Source organism: Gallus gallus, chromosome 1 (assembly GCF_016699485.2).
Source record: "Gallus gallus isolate bGalGal1 chromosome 1, bGalGal1.mat.broiler.GRCg7b, whole genome shotgun sequence".
Taxonomy (NCBI): domain Eukaryota; kingdom Metazoa; phylum Chordata; class Aves; order Galliformes; family Phasianidae; genus Gallus; species Gallus gallus.
In genome coordinates this window covers 118,999,520-119,023,028 of record NC_052532.1, presented here as the reverse complement: position 1 = coordinate 119,023,028, position 23,509 = coordinate 118,999,520, and the positions used below count along the sequence as shown (strand labels likewise).

At 38.1% G+C, this 23,509-nt stretch overlaps 1 protein-coding gene across 1 annotated transcript in view; it reads left to right on the top strand.

The window, feature by feature from the left end:
• The window catches only part of PHEX (phosphate regulating endopeptidase homolog, X-linked), a 95,358-nt gene that overhangs the window by 65,239 nt on the left and 6,610 nt on the right, over positions 1–23,509 (top strand). The window contains exons 15-21 of the mRNA NM_001397884.1: positions 3,776–3,834; positions 12,863–12,917; positions 16,602–16,669; positions 17,676–17,806; positions 20,750–20,815; positions 20,916–21,020; positions 22,602–22,678. Coding sequence (NP_001384813.1) covers positions 3,776–3,834; positions 12,863–12,917; positions 16,602–16,669; positions 17,676–17,806; positions 20,750–20,815; positions 20,916–21,020; positions 22,602–22,678 — 561 coding nt within the window. The remainder of the gene's footprint in view (positions 1–3,775; positions 3,835–12,862; positions 12,918–16,601; positions 16,670–17,675; positions 17,807–20,749; positions 20,816–20,915; positions 21,021–22,601; positions 22,679–23,509) is intronic.

The following is a 23,509-nucleotide window of genomic DNA, read 5'->3' as shown; positions in this document are numbered from 1 at the left end:
AGTGCGCTATGTTCTCAACTCAGGAAGGAAGATATGGTGAAGAGAGCTGTAACACAAGCCTAACAGAGTATCTGCCTCAGTTGTTATTTCAGTGAAAGATTTTTTTCCACAAGAGATCTCAGATTTAGAATTATCAAGTCTGCCAGGTTATGTTTTGACTGCTGCAGAAGTTGATAGGTAATGTTACAGGACTACACTCACAGCTGTTCTTCTTTCACATGCTAATAAGAAATGGAAACAGTGAAAACAATTGGTCTGTAATTAATGGGAGCTTAGTTTTTGTTATGCCTGTCTTTTCTATACTTCTGATAATAGAGTAAATTCACTGACATTGTAACTAGATCTAGAGCGAATTCCCAGGCAACCTGACTTCAAACAGGAATGTGAAAGCTATTTCTAAATTTGCTTCACCTTAAAATTTAACACTGACAGCTATTACAGCTCCTCATATAGTAATTTGATGTATTATTAGTTAAGGGCAATGAAGCTGGTGATGGGTCTGGAGTGCAGTCCTTATGAGGAGAGGCTGAGGGAACTGAGGTTATTTAGACTGCAGGAGTCCGAGGAGTGACCATATCGCTCTTTACAACCACCTGAAGGGAGGTTGTGGTGAGGTGGGGGGTCAGCCCCTTCTCCCATGTGACTAGGAAGATAGGACAAGAAGGAATGGCCTCAAGTTGTGCCAAGGGAGGTTCAGGCTGGGCATTAGGAAATACTTCTTCTCTGAGAGAGTGGTCAGACTCCGGAACAGGCTGCCCAGGGAGGTGGTAGAGTCACCCACCATTCTTGGAGGTGTTGAAGAAACGTTTAGATGTTGTATTGAGGGACATGGTTTAGTGGGAAATGTTGATAGGTGGACAGTTGGACTGGACCATTTTAGAGGTCTTTTCCAGACTTGGTCACTCTGTGATTCTATGATTAAGGTTTCTCTCACTGAAGGCTCAGTCATTTCAAGGAACTCACTGAAAAATGGTAACAGATTTCAGGTGAAGTTGTTCGTCTTGTTTGAATGGAAGCAGTCTCTGTTATTTCTGTTCTTTTGTGGAAAATGCTTTCTAGATCTTCTTGAGAATGGCTTGGAGTGGTACAACAGAATGCTGGAGTGCAAATATGCACTTTGCCAGAGTGTCTAAATGTCAAACGTGTAATTCAGCAAGTATGCTCTGCCTGTCATTTGAAAACTCTTTCCTTTGTGACTCCTTGGTACAGCTTCCTATTTGCCCAAATATGTAACAAATTTCATACTGAGTTGTTCCTGAGGCCTTCTCATGTAACAGTGACTTGGAAAGAATGTAGGACAATTTTATACAGATAAAAATGAGGCTGCTGTTGGTCTGTGGCTTGTACCAAGCTCAAGTGACTAGATGGGCTCTGCTGTAGCAATCGTAGATCATGAAGGAAGGAATAGCCTTGGGATAGAAATGTGATGAGACTCAGTAACTTGTCTACAAGCTACGAGGTAGGTTCATAGGTATCAAAGTGCGACCGGTAATGGTGTGATTGGTTTCTTTCAGGCTAAGTGAAGTGTTTCTGTAGTAAAAAATACATGCATCACTATGGTTAGCTCCTTACCCAGTAAAAACAGGTGTAGACTTATACTGTTAGAGAGACATTGCTTGTCAGTGAAGAGCTCTTCAACCACTGCTTATGGTATTTCCTATCCTGAATGAGTTGTGAGCCCAGTGTGGGCCCCATGACTGCAACAGCAAAGAGGATGGAGAGGAGATCAAAGCACATCAGTCTGTTTTGAAGTGTAAGTTATCTGCCTTTGGCCGTTGATCCTGTGACTGAAAATGAGGGAACCCTGTAAGACACGCACTGTAAGACGGATTTATAAAAAAGGAGTATTTGTGGTTCGGAAGCCTTTTTCATGCTTAAGAGATGCTGTTCAAGGGAATAGAAAGGATGTTTTAAGTGGAATAAACTGACAGAGTAAGGCGGAAGTTGCAGAGCTATTTGTCTTTGCTCAAACTTCAGTGAAATCCAAATTAAAGTACTGAGTGTTTCAGATGGGTCCCTCTGAGGTCTCCTTGTCAAAAAGTGACAAGTCTTCCAGAGCTACTGATAAACCAGGGGAGCAGGTACCACTGCACAGGTGGCTGGCTGGAATCCTTAACAATTCAGCTCATCAATTCTGTGAACAGACGTGAAATTAAAATGTAGCAAATTACAGCCCCCGATTTCTTTTTCCCTTCATCATAGGCATTCTTTCTTAAATATTCCACTATCTCATTACATTACCTCTAATATTTCATTCGTTTATTAAGGAGGAAAGAGAAAACACAACAAAATAAACAACCTCCCTCTGCTCCTCCCCTTCAGCATCTCCTAATAAACAAAACTGGGAGAATTATCTGCTGCAATTAGAGAATCTAATGTAATGGATGGTTAAGATATTTACATGCCATCACACTTGGCTTTCCTTGGTTACTTTTTCTAGTTGCTGCATTGTGAAATAAGCTTTGAACGTGAGAGAGGCAGATAAATTTATGAATAAAAGACAGAATGCTGCCATTCTGAAACTCTTCCCTTTGTTGTATGGTTTACACAAGCATGTGAGTTGCCAGGAAAACAGTCAGGATCTGTGGATCACTCGTTCATTTGATGGTACTATTTTAAAGTACAGATCGTGGACTTGAATATCACCAACATCACACATTTTCCGTGTTCTGATAGATCTTCCTTTGTCTTGCTCATTGTTGTGCAGCTGCCATCTCTTCTCTTTAAAAGAAAATTTCCAAAGCATTTTCATTACGTTCGCTGCTTTTAAGCCTTACAAAACTTCTGAGTAATGTACTGCTAAAGACATCAGGATTTTCCTTTTTGGACATTTATTACCGTTGTTTCTAATTTATTATAAATTAACGACTAATTCTCATTATCTTTATTACTTTAATTTTATCTTAGTTCTTCATTATAAAAGTGCAAGCTGAACTCTTGGACTCACTGGAGTCAGAATTTTCTCAGAGGGGATTTGGATTTTGCTGAAGTCTACTGAGAATTTTCCACTCATGTAGGTGAAATCACTGCTAATGCAGATGAGCTTAGTGTAAGGAGCTCCATAAATCCTGTTTGCATTTCAGACTGAAGTTTCCTTCCAGTAGGTTTGGGAAATCTAACTGTGAGACGAAATGCTTATATTTCCTGTAAAGTTTGTTTTGCTTTGGAAGATGTCTGTTTATGGGCACAATGATATCTGTTTTCACTGAGTAGAGTACAGAGAGTGAAGCCATTTATTTCAGACTTAGGTTCCCAGAAAGTACCTACCCATGCTATTGGCATCATCCTAATTGTACAAGTAGCTGCTCAGCAAAGAGTCTGAATCCACTTCAGGTGCTTTAAAAATGCTCTCCTCTAATTTCAAGAGGGAGATTCTCCACGCATGGTTGAAAGACAGATATAATAGAATTGAAGAGAGTTTTTACAGCTGCTATCAGTGTTGTACCTCTGTTGGGTGAAGTCAGGACTTCAGTTTGTCAGGACAGCAGACTTCACAGGCAAAACTGTCACCTAGAAGTACAACAGATTCTGCAAGAGGAAGCTTAGCACTCTCTGACTATGTGCACTTAAATTAAAGCCATTAAACAATAGATTTCAATGTTCCAGGAACTGTAAGTAGCACATGTTGAACTGGAGAAATAATTAAACTTTAATGAATCCTAGATCTTTTACAATTTTGCATCTTTCCACTGAGTTAACTTTTTTATCTTTGCTCATTGTATTCAGAGAGATGTTGAGGTATACTGACAGCTGATTTCTTCTGCTCTCACTACAGGTGGTTTACGAGCCCAACTACTGTCAATGCTTTTTATAGTGCATCCACCAATCAGATCAGTGAGTATCTGAATTCTAAGCCTGCTTTTAAAGTGTGTGTGGAAAATGTATGTATCCGGTTTCAGACAGTATCTGTACGGTTTGTGTGAATGTGACTGACTATCAGATGTAGTGAAAATCAGAAATGCAGACACGATAATTCAGCTGTGAGACATCTTAAGTTAGAGTTGGAAGAGTGTAGTTTTGGAAAAGCCAGGACTCCACAAATTGAAATTATTGCTGCTTAATGAGTTACTCTGTGTCAACTGAATTGCATAACTGTTTATGTACACTCTGTCCATTGCAAGTGTGAAAGAAAACATTAGCTTAAATCACTTTTATTAGAGTTTATACCATTTTCTATTTTCTATTTGCTGCAGCAAAAAGATGTGCACGTACACTGCCATAAATAAGCAGTAACTTTTTAAGTGACAGGAAATCAGTTCACTAATACTAGCGTATATACAGAAATAAACATGGTTAGAGAAAACTGTGACACAGACCAGAGAACCTAAGAAGTGATGTCCAGTGGAGTTGTTCAATATTTTCCAATGACAAGGAGAGGTATCTATAGGTAACTGCTAGTATCTGCTCTTCCCTATTCCTGTAAACAATTTTTGTCCTCCAAATTTACATTCTTTTGTGTCTGAGTGAGCTCATTTGTAAAGCAAGCATGATAACTAGGCAGGTCTTTTGATTAAAATTAGTTCTAGGCCTAGACTGCTCCTCTTTAATTAGAGGACTGCCATCGTTAAGCAGCCATGTTTTTGTCTATCGTTGAAGTGAATTCTTGAGGCAGGTTTCACTGCGTTGATCAAAGCTCTAAAGTACATCTCGGAAATGACAGTTGGTTTTCTTGCTAAACTGAGCACCAGCCACCACTGCTCTTTCAGATGTATTGTGTGGATGGAGAAGATACTGTCAGTGCAAAATGAGAGCTGTTGCTGTTACATCTTCTTTAACATGAGATCCTTTCAAGTTTCAGCAGCATTCATCTCTCCCAGCCTCCCCACCACGGCACATTAGAGAAAGCTGCAGTGTGAGGCTGGAGCTACTGAAGCTGAATTTTACACTTGCTGTGTCATGAGACAGAGGGCTGTCAAACATAACTTATTTGCCACAGGTGTGGAGATGACTGTGTTTTGTATCAGAACTGCAGACTGTCTCATACTGCTGGCATTTGACCTTGAAGTTTGGATAGTGATGCTCACTGTCCTTTTAGAACTGTTCCTAAGAAGAGAAGGGTTTAGGTGGCTCTTTCTGAACAAATACTTCATTTGCCATAAAAATGACGTGCAATTGGAGGGGAGGCTTGAAGAAAGGCACAGTGCAAGTGGTCTTCCACCAATGACCAGTGTGCTTTGCAAGAGACATGGCCACTGTGTGATATACAGAGAACATATTTGGGTCTGAACCCGCTGATAAATATTTGTCACATCACTACCAAGTTCCCATTAATGCTGCTGGGAGAGAATTGTGGTGTGTGAGACTGAACTTAGCAATTGCAAAGCATGCTGCTGTGGTAAGTTGTCTCTCTGGGCAGATCTCAAACCCAGGAGTTGTTGTCTTAATATTGTGCAGATATGCCCTCAGTAGTAATCCACAGAAAATTCTGCAGGGGCTGGTGATGTGTTGTGAAAGGCGTAACATCAAAATGGACTTAAAAGAAGAAAATAATTTGAGAACAAAAATAAGTATGAGCTCTAGCAAGTTAAATGTAAAGTGGGGATATAACAAGACCTCAAAGATTGGAGGAATGACTTTCCAAGAGTGAAAGAACGAATAATAAAACTTTTTTTTTAATACACTGAAAGAGGAGAGTCCTTAAGGCATAAATATAACGCAATTCTATGTACTGGAAATATAAGCATGAAATAATATTCTCTCAGGTATTCCGAAGGAAATTTTTGACAAAACATGCCAGAGAACGAGTTTTGGTGTTTGGCTTATCATTTATATTGGCCATTGCACAGGCAGAATAGGTGTGGCAAATGTCAAATACCGTTTTTTTTGCAAAAGAGCATACAGAGAGATAAAATAACACACAGAGAAAAATCATTCTAGCACCTATGCAAAGGAAACTGACCATAACAAAGAAGAGTATGAACAGACATACAAAATAGTAGGGAAGAGATAATGTGAATTAATTTTCCCTTTTACTTTAGAAAAGAATCGTGCTTCCTTAGTCTATTACAGGTTTTTGGAATTTAACTTGTAAATGAGATTGAGAAATTGTTTATTTCTATGGAACAGTTTTCATGAGGTTCGTTCCCAGTGCTATTAATTAGAAGTTGTCACAGGACAAGAAAGAAGGTCCTTCCATAAATAATAACTAATTAGAGGTGAGAAAAGGGGTAGGAACAAATTAACTGTTTTCAAAATATTTGGAGGATGGTATTACCAGAAGATCCGTGTCAGTCACTATATTAGGAAACAATCTGAAAAAAACAGTGTTCTCTCTTGAACAAAGGAACAGATAGACAGAAACTCTGATTCAGGAGGGCAGATCCCTCTGCTACCAATTGCTGAAGGTAGAAAGTTAAAGTAGCAGAACTACCTCACAGATTCCCAACGCTTTTTCCCTATACCTTTCCCTACACCAGAACAGGTGGTTGCTGCTGGAGAGCAGAGAATGAGCTCAGTAGGCTCTTTGTCTTCCTGAGCGCTGTTGCTTATCAGTGGGCAAACTAGATTTTAGTGTGTTCAAGGCCCATCTATTTCTGCTCTTGGTAAGTGAATTTACTAAGAAGCGGTATTCGAGAAAACTGAATTTTAAAATGCACAATGCAAATTGTTTCTGGAAAGAAGCTTCCACGTTAACTGGAAAAGTCTCGGTTGCAAAGCTGATTCTAAGAATTAAGATCCCTCAATTTGGAAACAGAAATGTACTATGTGATATTATCGTCATAACCACAGCAATTCCAAGCTCAATTAGTCACTGAGGGCTTCATAAAACAATTTAGAGAAAAGGCACTGTCTGTGCCTTGAACTGAGGATTCTGAAAAGGAGTAGCCGTCAGCCACCTGAAGAAGTGGATGAGAACATGGCAGTTCTGATCACTTCTAGGAAGATGCTTTTGTTTTGCACAGGGACGTCTCTGCTGTGCTCCTGGCAAGAGGATAATCGATTCTTGTCACTATAATGTGTGTTACTGACATACGCGTTACATAAGAAATTGCTGCAATCTTCATACAGTCTTCATATAAGGGCAAGTTGTTAAAGTTTTTAATGGCATCTTGACTACCCAATTGCTTGAAAGAAAAAGCCTTTCTTCACTGAAAGTGAAAATTAATAGACAGTAGAAATTAGATGACTTAGAAGATGGCTAGATTTAGGAGAATACAGCAAAACATCGATGTGCAGAGATTATAATGAATTCTGCCATGCTTCAGTGCAAACACCCTTTATATTTGTTGTTACTTCATTTCATTTTCATTAATAAACTATTGATAACATGAATGGCCAACAATTCTGTTAATATTTGCAACGGAGAAATAAGTATCAGGGTAAGATATGCTGCAAAGAACAGATTTATAAAATGTGGTACATATAATTTATCTTCTTAAAAGTTTACTCCTGCTTCTCTTTTTAGATGAGTTCTACTTATTCTCCAATTTTTTTTTCCAAAGTGTCTTAGATTAACAATGATGCATGTTTATAATGGTTGTTACTCACCTAAATTCTAAACATAATTTTCTTAGTATTTGCTCATCGATTTCCCTTCAATTATAGATACTTAACAAGGACAACTGGAACCTATCATTGCCTTTAGATGCCACAGAAGTATCTAAGTACACTTCATATAATCTAAGCAGCATGAATACTATCTTTTTTAATTATGATCACAAAAAAACCCAACACTTTCCCAATGAGAGTGTTTATTTTAATGAGCTCCAGAACAGTCAATAAATACATGCTGAAAATAGATACAAGTGATGATCAAAGTATGCTAGCGTACTTCCGTTGAAGAAAAGGTTTTCTTTCATTACAGCACTGAAATATTGGCCCTTGAATGTGTGAAGGGTGGAAGAGAACTGCTCATTAGACATTTGGTGTATTTAACTTTCTTTCCAAGTGTAGATATACGTATCTCTAGAACATGTCAAAAAAGTAACATCTGTGGGATGTGAACAGTAATGAAAAGTGGATTTATAGTGAACAGAGGAATATATAAGCAATGGTCTCTGTGAGGTGTGAGCCTGAATAGATGTATCAGATAATTAAATACTGTTGATACTATCTCTGTAAGTTTATATCTATGCTTCCGCTAAATCACATGTGCTTGTACTGTGGTTTTCTAGTGAAAGTCAAGAGGGCTCTTTTGAGAGCAGCTTCATTACATCTTAGAGGAAGAAGATATAATCTAAAATAGAATTTTGAAATTACGTTCAAATTAGCATCCATAGAGAAAACCACAGATGAGAGCTCATATTAGGCAGTAAGTATCATCTTCACAGAAAGTGGCATGTGGATATTGATGCTGGCAGCTGGCTGATGCCGTGAGTTGCAGGGGCAAACTCTTATCTCGCCTATAGCCAGGCAAGCTCTGGCAAACAGCACACGGTGCTGTGGCCAGCAGGGGATCAGGGGACTCCACGTAGGACCGCTTTTTCTTCCCTTAAGAGCTGGACTAATTGGAAGGTTATTGATGAAGTAGTTTTAAGTGCTCCATTAGTTTCCAGAAGGTTAATGAACACAACAGATATGGACTGAATACTTTCTGAGTCCTGTTATTAAGTAAGCATTAAGTGTTCTTAAGTGAGCCCTCGTCTTCAATTTTTCCAATTTACTAAATAGCCAGTATTCTCTGGTATTTAATTACAGTCATAGTTGAGATGGTATATAATCCTTACACTCATTTCTTATTTCTTCTTCCTAAAATTCTTTAAAATAGGAGATTTTCTGCATATTCTATTTTTTTAATCTGAGGAATCTGGAGAGTTGCTGCCTTCAAAAAAAAAAAAAAACTTGTTTCTTAGCCCCTTTGCACACAGTACTCCTTGGCCTCCCACTAACCATCATTTCTGTTTCATGATCAGCAAAGGTCTGCTTTTGTCAGGCACAGGGGAAACAGAACCACAAATTGAAACAAAAGCTGCAGAGTCCTCTCCTTTAAGACAACCATTTCTCTTTATCTATTAATGAATGTCTTCAGCACTACTCAGAAATCTACACTTTTTATTCATGCACAGTCTGAAACAGTCGCTGTGCCCCACACTCTTTGTTTCCAGTCATTTTTTGTCCACAGGATAAAACTGGAAATTAGGTATAGGATTTAGGTCAATTTTATGATAGAGTGTTTGATCCTAATCACCTTCATATAGGTAGGCCACAGCTGTCTGAGATGCTTTGCAGGACCCTGAGACAGGACTTGCAGGAGACCTTGTTTCTTCAGAACTGGCAGAATGCACATCCCAGGAACAACGTACAAAGATGTATCAAAAAGCACCAGGAAAAGATTCATTGTTGAAACAGCTCCAAGCCGATGGATCAATTTTAAAGAAATGTATCCTGCCTTTAATGCTGTTTTTAGATAACTGAACAGTACCCTCATAGTTTTCATGTTTAATTCCTTCTACGTACTCACAATCCTTTGCTTGCTGACCAGCAGTTATTCTTCTGCTTACATCTAATCCATTTAAAGCTCTCAATCTGAATTCATTCAATGACACTTGAAAAAAAAAAGGTTACAGTTTTTAAACTTGTCTAAGAGCTGTCGGTACAATAATCATCAGAGAACCCTGTGTGCCACACAGCTGTCTCCCACATCTGCTATTTATGTGCTAGAATCACCAGCTTGTCAGAAGTTGCTTTAAACAAACCGACCAATTATTGGAAATTGTAAATGCACTGACTTTGAATGAGGCTTTGCTAGATCTTTTCTTAGTTAAAAATATTATGCGATATAAATGAATAATGTAATTAAATTATGTATTTTAATTCATATTTAGATTTGAACTCCAAGTTTTTTCATGATTTGATGAGCCATCTCAATCGGTTTAAGTTTACTTCAACCATTATGAGTTTGCATAGCTACAGTGAACTATTAGATGAAATGTCATTGTGTCTCTCTGGAGAAGTAACACTATTCCCCTGAGTCTCAGGTTGTTCATCTGCACAATATGTATAATACCATATGGTATATAGCTATTAAATTGATTCATTAATAGCAGAAAACCAATATAAATCTGAAAAAAAAAAAACACCCAACCAATGACATCACAACAACCACAAAACAAAGCAAAGCCAACCAAACAAAAAAACTAAGTTTCAACTTTGAAACACATTCCTACAAGCTTTGTAGCACCTTGCTGGGGAGAGAGGCTGAAAATTGATATAATGGATAAAGAGGATCTAAATGCATTCAATTAAGTTAAAAGTAGTCCTGTGCAGGTGAATGGTTATGCCAGAGCTTCGAGATAAGCATAAATTCATAGTGAAGTAGTTAAAGTAAGCCAGATCTGCTCCACTGCTTGAAATGCTCTGATGGTTCAGAGGAATAAGAAGAACAGGAGTAAAGTACAGCAAAAAGTCACTTTCCAACATCCAGACACAGGGGTTAGAAAAGACAAAGCCTACCTGGAGATGAATCTGGTGAAGAATTCAAAAGAAAGACCTGAAAAAATTCTAGGAAAATGTGGGCCCAGTGCCAAATGGCTCAGGGGACCTGGTGACAAATGAAATGAAAAAGGTTGAAATGCTCAGTCTTCATCGCCTCAGTCTTTACTGGTAAGACTGACTTTTGGAAATGTCTGAGACCAGAGGGAAAGTCTGGAGCAAGGAGATTCACCCTCCGTGGAGGAGGAGTAGGCTGGGGATTGGTGTCCCTGTTCATTGCAGGGGAATTAGACTAAATGACCTTTAATGTCCCTTGCCACTCAAACCATCCCATGGTTTTATAAACAATGCATTTGCATCTCTACCTGAAACACAGACAAGAGCAAATTCACTGTATGAGCCCATATGTGGGCAAAATAATTTCAGATCCTTACAAGACCTTGATACCCTCTTGATGTGGTGAAAGGCACACAGCTGTATGCCAGGATTGTATAATCCCTAGATATGATTCAGTGGGGATTGTGTTACCTTGGATCATACCTTCTCCACTATGGTCTCATTTCTTCATTTTGCCCACAGTTCTCTCATCTGCTGTTGGGAGAGAGGACCATTCAGGGTTTAGTGGACTCTAACACTTCTTTCACTAAATGATATTTTTTATGAGTCCAAAGGTCTTTACTGAGATTTGAAGTTTGGAAGGAAGCATACAGTCTAGTTAAGACTACATTTCCAACTCTTGCTGCCAAACGGTACTCAGCACAGAAAGTCAGTGATAACCTATAGCAGTCACAAAATGCCTGTGAACATGAGACTGAAGGTTCAGGTTATGTGAACCAACCTGGGTAAGTAATTAGATGAATGAATGCAGATTCAATCCTGTTAGAGTATTGCATGTTACAACGTGGTAAGGGGGGAGTGCCATTTACTTACACCAGTCTGCCACAGCCCTGTTCTTGAATAATTCTGTTCGCCTTTGTGTATTTTGTTCTTCTCTAAATTTATCAAACCTTTTCATCAGGATGTGCCTGTGAGATGTTTCAGAACGCATGTAGTAAATACTCAGTACCCTTCTTTGTGTGCTGGGAGGCCAGGAGAATTAGATCAGGAAATCTTTGTCCTTGACCTTGACAAAATTGTGTTCTGTAGCGCTGGGCAAGCAATTCATAACGTGCCTGAAAAAACCCAGCATGCACAGAAGTAAGAGAAAAAAAAGTACTCAGAAAATAAGTTTGAAAATGACATTTTTGTTTTAAACAAACTGCAAATTGGTGGTCAAGGCAGACAGGGAAGAACAGTGGAAAAAAGCAGATGGCCAGGAGGACATAAGACTGTATCATTTTGTGTGAATTACACTCAGTATAACTTCTTTAAAGACTTTGGAAGGAAAGGAAAATTTTTGCCTGAATTCTTATTAAAAAATCCATGTGCTATTTGTCAACAAAAAAAAACTGAATAGGGTCACATCAATTGAATCTGATTTTTGTTTTGATCTGAGTGGCCAGGCAATTTCTTGCAGAGAACCTCATAAAGGTGAAGTAGAGATTCCTGGGAAAACTAGTGAATCATCAGAGAATTATTGATTAGGAGATGTCCATGTGGGGTAAACTCAGAAGCGGATGTAAGCCTGTGCTTTGTAGATGGGAATTCCTTATGCAAGGCATTGAATTCCACATTCGGTCCCACATAAACTACAGTTTTCACCAGTATTTGAAAACTTTGAGTATAGACATCTGCTTTATTTATCAACTCTCTGGGGTGTTAAATTGTTACCATGTTCAACTCAATCATCTTCAGAATTATGTCTCTGAAATGTCACCTAGCAATTAGAAATAGATCTGTGACTTTGATCAAGGAACTGTATTGGTTTCTATGTGCAACATCAGTAGACCATCACTCACTGAAGTCTCTCTACTGATAGTGGCTTTTGCAACAGGTTCATTTACCCATAATTGAAGAAGCAGCCAGGTAATCCTGTAGCCAGACTGGTTCTACAGCCTTGATTGCCTACAGCTCTGCTTTACTGAAGTGCCCAAGTTCCTTTACGTTTGATTTTCACGGATTATAATTAAGCTGACATTTTATCACTTCCTTATATCTCTTGCAGCACAGAATCCTCTCTAAGCTAAGTCTCCTAATTCTTGTTGCATTTTGCCTGTATGTTCTCTGTTGATATGTCAACATATCTGAGGAGAATCAACTTTTTTGTTTGTTTTCAACATAGCTGTTTATTGAAAAAACACATGCACAAATGCACACATGTGCCATGGCCAAAAATAAAGTTCTTGCAAAGCAGCATGTAGCTGTCATTGAGGTCTTGAAGGAGGGAGATCTCTTCTCAAACATCTTCTCTATCATGTTCTGAAAATACCACCTGAGGGAAAGCTTGTCTGGCAAAACCTTCTGAAATGGGAAAAACAGAGGTCATAAATCCAAACCTAGATATTGTTATTCAGCTGTATAACCTCACAATTATAATTTTTTGCTATTACAGGATTCCCAGCAGGAGAACTGCAAAAGCCCTTCTTCTGGGGAACAGAGTATCCTAGGTAAGTACTGCACCAGGGAACCTCTTATACTTGTAAGTGAGGAAAAATAGGTAAAAGTATTAGAAACACATATAAACAAAAGAGAAGCCATAGAGAAAAAAGCTATCCTGCTGAAGACAGCCAACGGGTTAAGCACAGTTATACTGGAAGTGTGCAGAGAGCTCACTTCTTGAGTTGTGTGTTCTTCCCTGATGTATCCTGATTTTACTATTGAAAAACCAGACTTAGAAAACTGCTGCTCCGTGCAATAACTTTTCTTACCCTTGGGAGCAGAATGTGTTGCTGTTGTCTTAAACTGATGACTGATTTCTCACAGGAATTGCTAATTAAGTGCACCTGAATGGAAGTGTTTCACTGCTATAGGATGCAGATGCAGCAGTATGCACATGGCAGGTATTAAAAGGAATGGTAAATCAAGTAACTAACACTTCTTGAACAGAACTGAATACCCTGAGAAGCCTTTTATTATCAGTTTATTGCTCCATTTCTGCTAATATCTAAGATTAACAGTAAGTTTTCTCCTGTGCTTGCTGAAGTGCAGGAGAAAATCTCCATGTGTATAAGTGATTGCCTGAGCAGAACCCGTGTGCTACTGTAGCTGAGGAAGAGTAATTATAGGTCACATATATTTAATTTTGAAAAATGACTGCTTCAATGCAGTCCAATATCTTTCTATTTTAGGGAAGGATCAGACCAGGAAGAAGTCCCTGACAGCAGTTTCTGAAAGTTATTTTGCAGTTATACAAAGTCAATTACTGCTGATACATATCCTTCATGTGTCTTTGCTAAAAAAATAAAATCAAAATTTAAAACATTTTGGATTTGCCATCTTCTAGCCTGAATGTGTCCATGTAAACAGGAAGTTTTGCAGTATATGTACAGGAAAACTTTCAATCTAGGAAAAAATGAATTTGCATTCACAGAGAATTCTTATGATCAAGATGACTTTGTAAGTGTTAATTGAGAGAAGCACTTTCTAGTTAAGAACTTATTTTCTGCTGTGGTTATTGCAGACCTTTTTCCAGCTTTAGTTTTTGAAGAGGTTTTTCTGTACCCTGACCTTCTGCCACACCAGTAGAATTGTGGTTCTTTCAAAGAATTGTATTTTGCTCATTTTTCTTCTTTAAAGGTTACCTTAGCTTAAATTGGTTTTGCTTGAGTACATATCAAAATGAAATTTAGTAAACAAATGTAGCTGTTTAATATCAGACAACAGATTGCTTTTGTCCTTGAAATATTCCAGATCTGTCTTCTGTCTGCTTAAAAGAAATAGTACACGGCACTGGAACAACAACAACAAAAAACAGCAAAAAGTCATCAGCACTAGCTGGAAAACTGATTTAGCAAATATTTAACATTTAGTGCAGTTTTAGTGTCCAGTTTCAGCATAAGCACTATAAAAGACCTGCATCTATTTGCATAAAAGGAAGTTAAGCTGTCACTTTACATCTAAGTACCCAAAATAAAATACTATTCAAATGTCATTATTCATAGTAATGAGTCTTCTGTGACAGATATGTTGAAATATATTGAAGGGGGAACTGCTTTAGCAGGTGGGGATGGACTAGATATCTCCCGAGGTTCTCTTCCAACCTCTGTGATTCTGTGATTATGTGAAATAGAGACATCAGGCCGAGTCAGTAATTTCCTTATGGCCCTCAGAGCCTGCCCAGTCTCAAAACTTTCCCCTCCAATATGGTACCTGTTGAGCTTCATCTAATCCTCTCCATCTCTGTCTGGCTATTTTCCAAAAGTGAAGAGCATGAGCGGACCTGGGAACATCTTTTACAAAACTGTTGTTGAGCTGGACAAAATTCTGAAGGGGGTTCATAGAAGAAAAGGATGAAATTCATTCGAAAACTCATCACATCTTTTGGAGCTGGGGAAAGCCCTAGGTGTGTCTGGGCACCAGTCTGCTGTTTTTGCCTGCCATCTATCACTAAATAAGATACAATTAGTAACAGGGCTCACTGGTTCTTCTTGACCTCTTTGCAGGTTTCGTGACATTCTTCAGCTGCCAAAGATCCTATGTAACTACTCTACTTCAGATGTGGAAAATGAGTCTAATCTAGCACATTTACTATGGATCATTATCACTGTGCGCTACACAAGATTACAAATTTGTCACATGAAAGGGCAATATTTTCATTGCTGAAATGTATAATTTTAACCAGCATTTTTTAATGAATGTTTGCAATAGTAGTGGGGGGAAAAACAGTAGGGAAGATTTTATCACATGAAAATTGCCTTTCAGGAAAGAAAAAAAAAAAGTGAAGAATTGCCATGGGAGCAGGGGGAATTAAATCATATAATACTTTTTGGATATGACTGAGATGAGCAATTAGTGTGCTACGGATCATTAGGTCCAGTAATAACATGTTACTTCAAACCCCTCAGCCTTTCTCCTGTTTCAATACAATCTGTTAGAAATACTCTAAGCTACTTTGAAGTATGGCATCTCAATAACTGAAATAATTAAAATCACAAGGAAAAGCTTAACAAATGAAAGATGCATTTAGTAGATAACTGTCCCCTCCCCCGTTATCCACTGCATTTGATATCAAACAACTAGACCTTTCACCCCTATTTCTCAAAGATGCATGTTTATTCAGGTATAACAAGGAAAATATGGTGGTCCTCTTTCTCTTTCTCTTTCTCTTTCTCTTTCTCTTTCTCTTTCTCTTTCTCTTTCTCTTTCTCTTTCTCTTTCTCTTTCTCTTTCTCTTTCTCTTTCTCTTTCTCTTCTCTCTCTCTCTCTCTCTCTCTCTCTCTCTTTCTCTTTCTCTTTCTCTTCCTTTTCCCTTCCCCTTCCCCCTCTCCTCTCCTCTCCTCTCCTCTCCTCTCCTCTCCTCTCCTCTCCTCTCCTCTCCTCTCCTCTCCTCTCCTCTCCTCTCCTCTCCTCTCCTCTCCTCTCCTCTCCTCTCCTCTCCTCTCCTCTCCTCTCCTCTCCTCTCCTCTCCTCTCCTCTCCTCTCCTCTCCTCTCCTCTCCTCTCCCCTCCTCTCCTCTCCTCTCCTCTCCTCTCTTTTCTTTTCTCAATCAGGAGTACAAAACATTTTAGTCTATTCTTGTTTTCCAGTGCATTAGATGTAACTACAGATCATGTCCTCTTCCCACACAGGTGCACGGAAATTGTATAACTTTTTCTTTGAAAACTGAAAGGAGATCCATTTAACTCTTTGCAAAAAAAAAAAAAAAAAAAAAAAAAAAGCCGATAATTTGCAAGTCTGTTTGTTGCATGCCATTGAAGAATGATTTGAGCTGGCATTACAGAAGCCCTCTGTAGTCTTTGATCTGTTTTTTTTTTTTTTCATGACTACCTGAAGAGAATAATTCAACCTATAACTATGTCCTGGTCTATGTTAGAATATACTTCATGCAGTCAGCTGAAGGAGACATTCTGGAGCTCAGATTACAAGAGATTTGGTTAGAAGTGTGAACCACCACAATGCTGTTTAAAATTTGATACTGAAGATGGTTTTTAAAGAAGCAGGAGTTTAACCTTCAGACTTTCAACAATATTAAGTCAAAATTGCGCAGCATGATTTTTAGTCCTATTTCTACCCACCCCCCACGATCTTAGTAATGATCTTTCCCGACATAGAAAACTGTTTGATCTCCTATCTTCTGTACTTTGACCTTCATGAGTGTAGATACTATCTGAGGAAACTTCTTTGTGTTACAGGTCATTAAGCTATGGTGCCATAGGAGTAATTGTTGGCCACGAGTTTACTCATGGATTTGATAGTAATGGTGAGTGTTGTCCATATGCTGATAACTTTTATTTTTCTTACAGAGTTGACAGATTTGTGAAGATGACAAAAAGATCATTTGTGTATGCTATAGCTCTTTCATTATCTTTTCTTAACAATGCTGAATTTTCTGAAGAGAATTAAAGTGTGCTGCCTTGTTCAAGGTGATAAATTCCCTACATATATATTTACTTCCATAATGGGAAGCTAAGAACCTGGCCAGGGGTTAGTGGTCTGCCCAGGGAAGCAAATCTGAGGTTCCTGCTCTGACTGGCTGGAGATGAGATGAGATGCTCTACTAACGAGATGGAGCAAGGACCCAAGGCTGAATTTTCCTTGAGTCACTGCTGTAACCACCAGCCTATGGAATGGGACATATGTATTCTCCTTGCTTTCTTACTCCCATACATATAGTTCAGATGTTCTGGTTCTGCTCCAAACCAAAAATGTAAATTTCAGAAGTTCCCATGACACAGATTTTTTTTTTTTTTTTTTTGGCTGGTCAAGTGTATAATGGTTGCATGCCAGTGAGGAATAACTTGAGCTGGCATTACAGAAGCCCACTGCAGCCTTTGATCTATGTTCTTTTTCATGACTGCACTAAGACAATAATAGAGAATAAATTAGTCATCATCAGGTTTGCAGAATCAAAGGTCAAGGAAGAAAAATACAATTATATTTACAAGAAAGCTCATGTGCCTCCTATATAATTTTAAAACATACTATACAACTCATTAGTCATTACTATTTTTTTCTAAAACTGAAGAATAGAATAATAAATAGAATGCAAGCTGTTTACCACTGAGTTGACGGAAGTCAGCATTTTGCCTGCTTATCTTAACTATTTTTTATACACACTTGCGTTTACCACTCATTTTTGTGCAAGTGCTAGATTCCAAAACTGGGAAAGTATGTTTTGCTTGTTTGTTTTTGTTTTGCTGTTTGCTTGCTTTTGTTTTGCTTCGCTTTTTTGCTATAAAAGCTTGTTTTTTTTCTTTATTTTGAAGGTCGGAAATATGACAAAAATGGAAACTTAGATCCTTGGTGGACAACTGTCTCTGAAGAAAAATTCAAAGAGAAAACAAAATGCATGATTAATCAATACAACAATTACTACTGGAAGAAAGCTAGCTTACATGTATGTAAAACAGCAGTGATTGAAAGCACTGGTTTATTAGGATTTTTTTTTCTTAAGCTATCTGTTCATAAATCCAAACATATTGGGATATTTGGCTACTGCCTTCATTTCTCACAACAAATCATTTTCTGAAGTCAATAATTGTGATCAAAATTGTCTGTCAGATTTCATTAGTCCAGCCAAATACCAGTACCCTTACACTGGTGACAGGGCTAAAGAGTTTCTCCCTATCACATCATACTGGAAATAGAGGCAAGAGGATGAAGCCACTCAGCAGGGCTGGTCTAATTTCTGTGAGCATGTTGATTGTCTTCTGAAGATGAGGTCAGTAATGAAAACTGGGCAGCCACTCTTTCTAGAAAGAAGAATATAATAGCATATTTCATATACTCCTTTAGAAATTCTTCTTGTTATTTATTACAGCTTTAGAAGAAGATACATAAACCCTACTTTATTTCACATTCAACTCTTACAGTTTCTTTCATGTGTGCACACAGACCCAAATGAAGGGAGTACTATAACAAAAACTCACAGAAAATGTTTGAGAAAGAAAGTGGAAGGAAATGGTTTCTGTTTCATTGTCTGTCAGAGATATAGGCTTCTCTGAAAATGAGCAACTTATGTAAGTGTCCCAGATGATGGATAAATAGGATAAATTCTAGGCCTTCTGAAATCAATAGCTGGAATTCCAGTGATTTTCATCTTCATTTTCAGGATCAAACACATGTTCACCCCTCTACTCAATATCATCACCTCTACTTACGTAGCATAAATACAATAAATTGTTTGCCTTTCAAGAACTGAGATAGTGCACTGGATACTTAGCAGTATTTTTAATACTTTCCCCAGGCTGTTTGTATTAGTCTCAGAGGCAATGAGACCATACTGTAGTCCAATTTGAAGTCCATCAACTAAGAGTTGACTGAATATTGAAATACTTCATGTAAGGTAATTTGCAAATAACAATTCTCAGGCTTGTTTCTGAACATCAATAGGAAAAGAACTATCAATACAAAAATGTCACTTAGAGGTCATCCAAATCTTCCAGGTGAAAATGACTGTCACTATGATACTCCTGTCACTGGCTCAGACGTCAGCTTTACTCTCTGCAGGTGCCTCTTGGTGTAGAGCTGAATTTTTTGCACCACCACCTTGAAAGCTGGTGGATGGGCTTACAGAGAGATTCTTTTACCCACAGCCTTGTCATCTGTGAGGCTTTTTCCTCCTGTTTCCGTGAAATAACCTATAGCACATTTTAGAGGATAGAAAAAAATCTTGATATTTTCTGTTGTGCTTTATAGCTTCTGAATGAAGAGGTATGCATGCAAAGGGCTTTTTTTCTGCCAGTTATTTACATCAATATTCATATATTCTGCAGGTTTTTTACTCCTGTACAAATGTTTACATGAATCAAGAAACCTATTTACTCTTCCTCCTTCTCATTCATTTTACAATAAAAATATCTCCAGAAAAGAGGGGTAATGAAAGAAAAAGTGGATATAGAAATAGCTTCCGAGTGCAATAATGACATAAAGTCATCTGATCAAATAAAAAACTTATCTTGGTCCCTGAGCCCTGTCATGAACTGTCTATACACAGTAGTCTCAGATACCTGATCCAGAGCTGCCTGAGATCAACAGAAGGACTTCCACTTATTAAAATGACCTTTGGCTCACATGCCACTGCAGGATTGCTCTCATCTTATGCTCCAAATCAGTCTACTTCACAAGATCACTGAAAGAAAAATGTGCAAGGATGTAGGCCAGGGAAAAAAAAAAAAAAAAAAGACAATTGATATATTTGCATATTCCCTGGTGTCTTTTCTCATTATCTCTCCTCCACTACAGCATTCTGGGTGGATGGACAACAGATAGGAAAGGGGCTGCACTTTCTACTTCTGCTCCCATTTCCCCTTGTTACATCTTTAGCAGGTGCCGAGCAAGATGCCTTTGTTCTGGCTTGGGTGCTTGCCTATACAAAATGGTGAGGCTGTATGCATGTACCTCTGCATGCCGTGGGCCCACTGACTTTTTCTACCCCGTTTTCTCTGCATCTACAAACGTGTAACAAAGGTGGTCCCTGAACCCATCCCCTCTGTACTCATCCCCTGAGGCATGGGAGAGCCTGTCATTGGAGGATTTGCAGGCAAGCATTGATCTTCAGTGCTTAGCTCAAAACAGTTGCATTGTTCATTTTAGGCACAGTAGAGAGTAAAACTGCTTAATTACAAATACAGCCTGGTAGCACTAAGACTCTCTCTGCTGGGCGATCAGAGGTAATGCTGCCCTTGAAGAAATGAGGAGCTCTTCATGATGATATTGCATTTTCTAATACCAGCAGACTGACTTTTTCAGAAAGTTCAGATACTCAGAATATATTCTTGTTTCCATTACTTTTGCTCTTGGAATGAATTATGGGGGAAAGCAGCATGAATCTCCTTCACAGATATTTTTAGAGCACCGAAAATACTATCAATTTCAATTCAGTCTCTGACAGCTATTTTTAATTATGCTATTTTATGTTATGACTTAAAAGTTATTTTAGCATCCCAGTAGTATATTAAATTTATGTAAAGAAATAAACATAACCTCTTAGATAAAAGTTTAAGAAAGGGGCTACTGGATCTCATGTGTAACCAGAGAAAAACAATCTTTGGGATAAATTAATTGATGCTCAGATCAAAGATCAGGAACAGGATTTTTGTGTGCATCTCCTACATTTTGTGCTGCAGAGATCTAGGCCCTGAGCCAGGATAACTCATGGCAAAGAATTGTCTACTGACAGTATTCACATTTAAAACCAGTTTTCTTAAAGAGAGGTATGGTGCTTGAAACTGTCTGAAGTTGTTCTTGCCTTACTTTATTTTTTACTCTGTCTCTTGAAGTTGATCAAGGAGGAAGTTCAGAAACAGGTCAAATGATGGATGTCTTTTCATTCTGCCAGGTGAATGGCAAGAGGACCTTGGCAGAAAACATTGCAGATAATGGAGGTTTGCGAGAGGCTTTCAGAGTAAGTACATGAAAAATATCTGGAACACATTATTTGAAAAGAACAGAGAAAGTTATACTCATGTCACTGAAAGGCACTTAGTACAACTCTTTCTTATCAGGCATACAGGAGGTGGATTAGAGAAAAGAGAGGAGGAGAAGAAGAGCCTTTACTGCCAGGCCTTGACTTCACACACAACCAGCTTTTCTTTCTGAGTTATGCCCATGTGAGTAGTACGAATGTGCTTTAAGAACCCATCTGTGGACATGCATAATGTATGGTACAGATATTGGGCTGCTTTGCTTCAACATCCTATACCAATCAGACCCTCAATTTTAAGGGTATTGGTAGAGAATTATTTTCACAAGTCTATTATTTCTTTTCTCCTTCTCTCTTCTTGCTCATCTATGTATGCATTCTGTCAGAACTGCTTAAGTTTTTCTTCTGCTTTGTACAGTGTTCTCATGGCAGCTCTCTTCCTTCTTGCTGCTCCCATCTGCTGCAAAGGTTATTTTGCACATATTGTCTCTCTAACCTCTTTTAATATTAGCGTCCTGCTTTTCTAGTGCTTGTAATATGCAGCATTTTATCACTGCTTTCCACCAGTAGTTTATCCAACACAAACTCCTGGTGCAAGTGTACTACCACCATTTATTACTGAGCATGTTGTTCAGTGAAACTAAGCAGAAATGTGGAATATCTTCGTGGTATTTTTTTTCACATCTTTCTTTGCTGTACATTAAATGCACAGTGGTATAACTGTGATAGAGGATATGTTTTTAAGAAAATAAGTAGAACAAAGGAGAGAATCAGAAGTGATTTATTCGTTTAAAAAGTATTGGATCAACTCCTTGTATGAGGAGTAAAAGCTGAGCTAAAAAACTGCTCTAACCACCAGAAGGAATGAATTGTCTGAAATTGAAGAAACAGGACTCAATACAACCAGTGTCAGCCCTTAACCAACCCAGCTGAAAATCACTTCTCCTCTGTCAAGAGTCAGTGTAGCAGTGTACATACAGGTCTATGACCACTTAGTTTTGATGGTATTAACTGATAAAAGGATTGCATTTGGGTATTTTATATTGAAGTTCATATATCCCATGGTTTCTCTGGCTTAAAGGATTTTGTTGATGGTAAACATTCAGCAATGGGGACTTACTTAGGTAAGATAAATTGAGTTTTTCAGTGCATAAGAGCATAAGAGGGATTATTCAGCTGTGCTAATAGTTTCTTTACCTTGCTTAGTGGTCAGTTACATTTGCATCAAGTATTCTATTAGGAATTATGAACTGGAGACCACTGACAGAAAGTTGAAAAAAATGTCATTTCAAAAGAAACCACTATTTTAATATGGAAAATATGGTTAGGTAATGTAGATACAATTCTAGAGACGAGAAGCATCATTACATGTACCTTTTATTCATTACATGGCTTTGAAACCAAAAAATATACTTGGTAATTATTAAATTGTGAGAAATGCTCCCATATCTGAAAAGCTGAAAAGCAAACTGCAATTAAGAGTATCTCAAAAACAGAGAAACGGTAAAGTGGTTATGGCTGGATGGTGGGAATGAGTGGGTGGAAAATAACAGCAGGTGGAGACTGGATCCATTAAGGGATTTCAAAAACAGGAGAATATATCAAGAGAGCAAAGAAAAGGTGAGACAAAACTAAGAGTTAGTGATGTCTTTTCATTTTGCACATTCTGTAAGTAACAAGCATACTCTAAACTGTGACATTACATTCTGCTTTACTTACAAATTTACCCCAGATAATATGCCTATTTCTTCTTTTTATCTTTTATTAGGTAAGATGCAACTCCTTTAGATCAGAGTCTGCAAGAGAACAAATATATATTGGAGCTCACAGCCCTCCTATGTTCAGGTAATGCAAATAATATATTCACTCAATATACGTATAGAATCAATCACTGCAGCACACAAATGCAGCAATTTAGCATGTTAAGAGGAGTTTCAGAGCAAACAAAATCAGACTGTGCTTTTCGTATAGACTAAAAGTCAAGTGTTTTTATTAGCTTATATTCTGCTATTACAAATGTTCTGTAAAAATGCATCTACCTTCTATAGCATTTCAACCAGAACAATCTCTGATCCTTGTTTCATTATATAATCAAGACCTGAATATATGAAATGTCTTATCTATCACTTTTCTTTTGCCATGCAATTCTAGATCAGAAAATAATGAATATAAGGAAGGATCTAATCTGCCTGAGTTCAGTAAAAGATTTAAAGAGAGTGCCTTGAATTATACTGATAATATATGAGTAGAAATGCAAAGCAAAACATGCCCTGTAGGTTTAGTTCAGGACTGAGCTCTTCAGTTGGCCTTCAAGAGACACAATTCTTGAAAGAGCTGTAGTAATCCAGCTGAACACCTCGTCTGCATCTTTGCCCATGGGGCCCTCAATAAGCTCTTGTGATCACTGAACATCAAGAAGAAGAAGCTGCAAAAGGATGAAGGCTTAAACACTACGTCAGAATTATGAAGCCAGTTTATTTCTCTGCATCTCTACAGTCTGCATAACCAACAAGAAGTTGTTTCTGCTGAGATTCATGCCAGTGGCATTTACTTAACTAGGAACTGTGTCTCTGTGCTCAGTCATGTGGCTATGTTACCTCTTTATTTGGGGGAAAGATGTCAATTCCACACACTGATTTATAGTGAAAGCATCTCCAGTACAGTGGATTAGTTGTT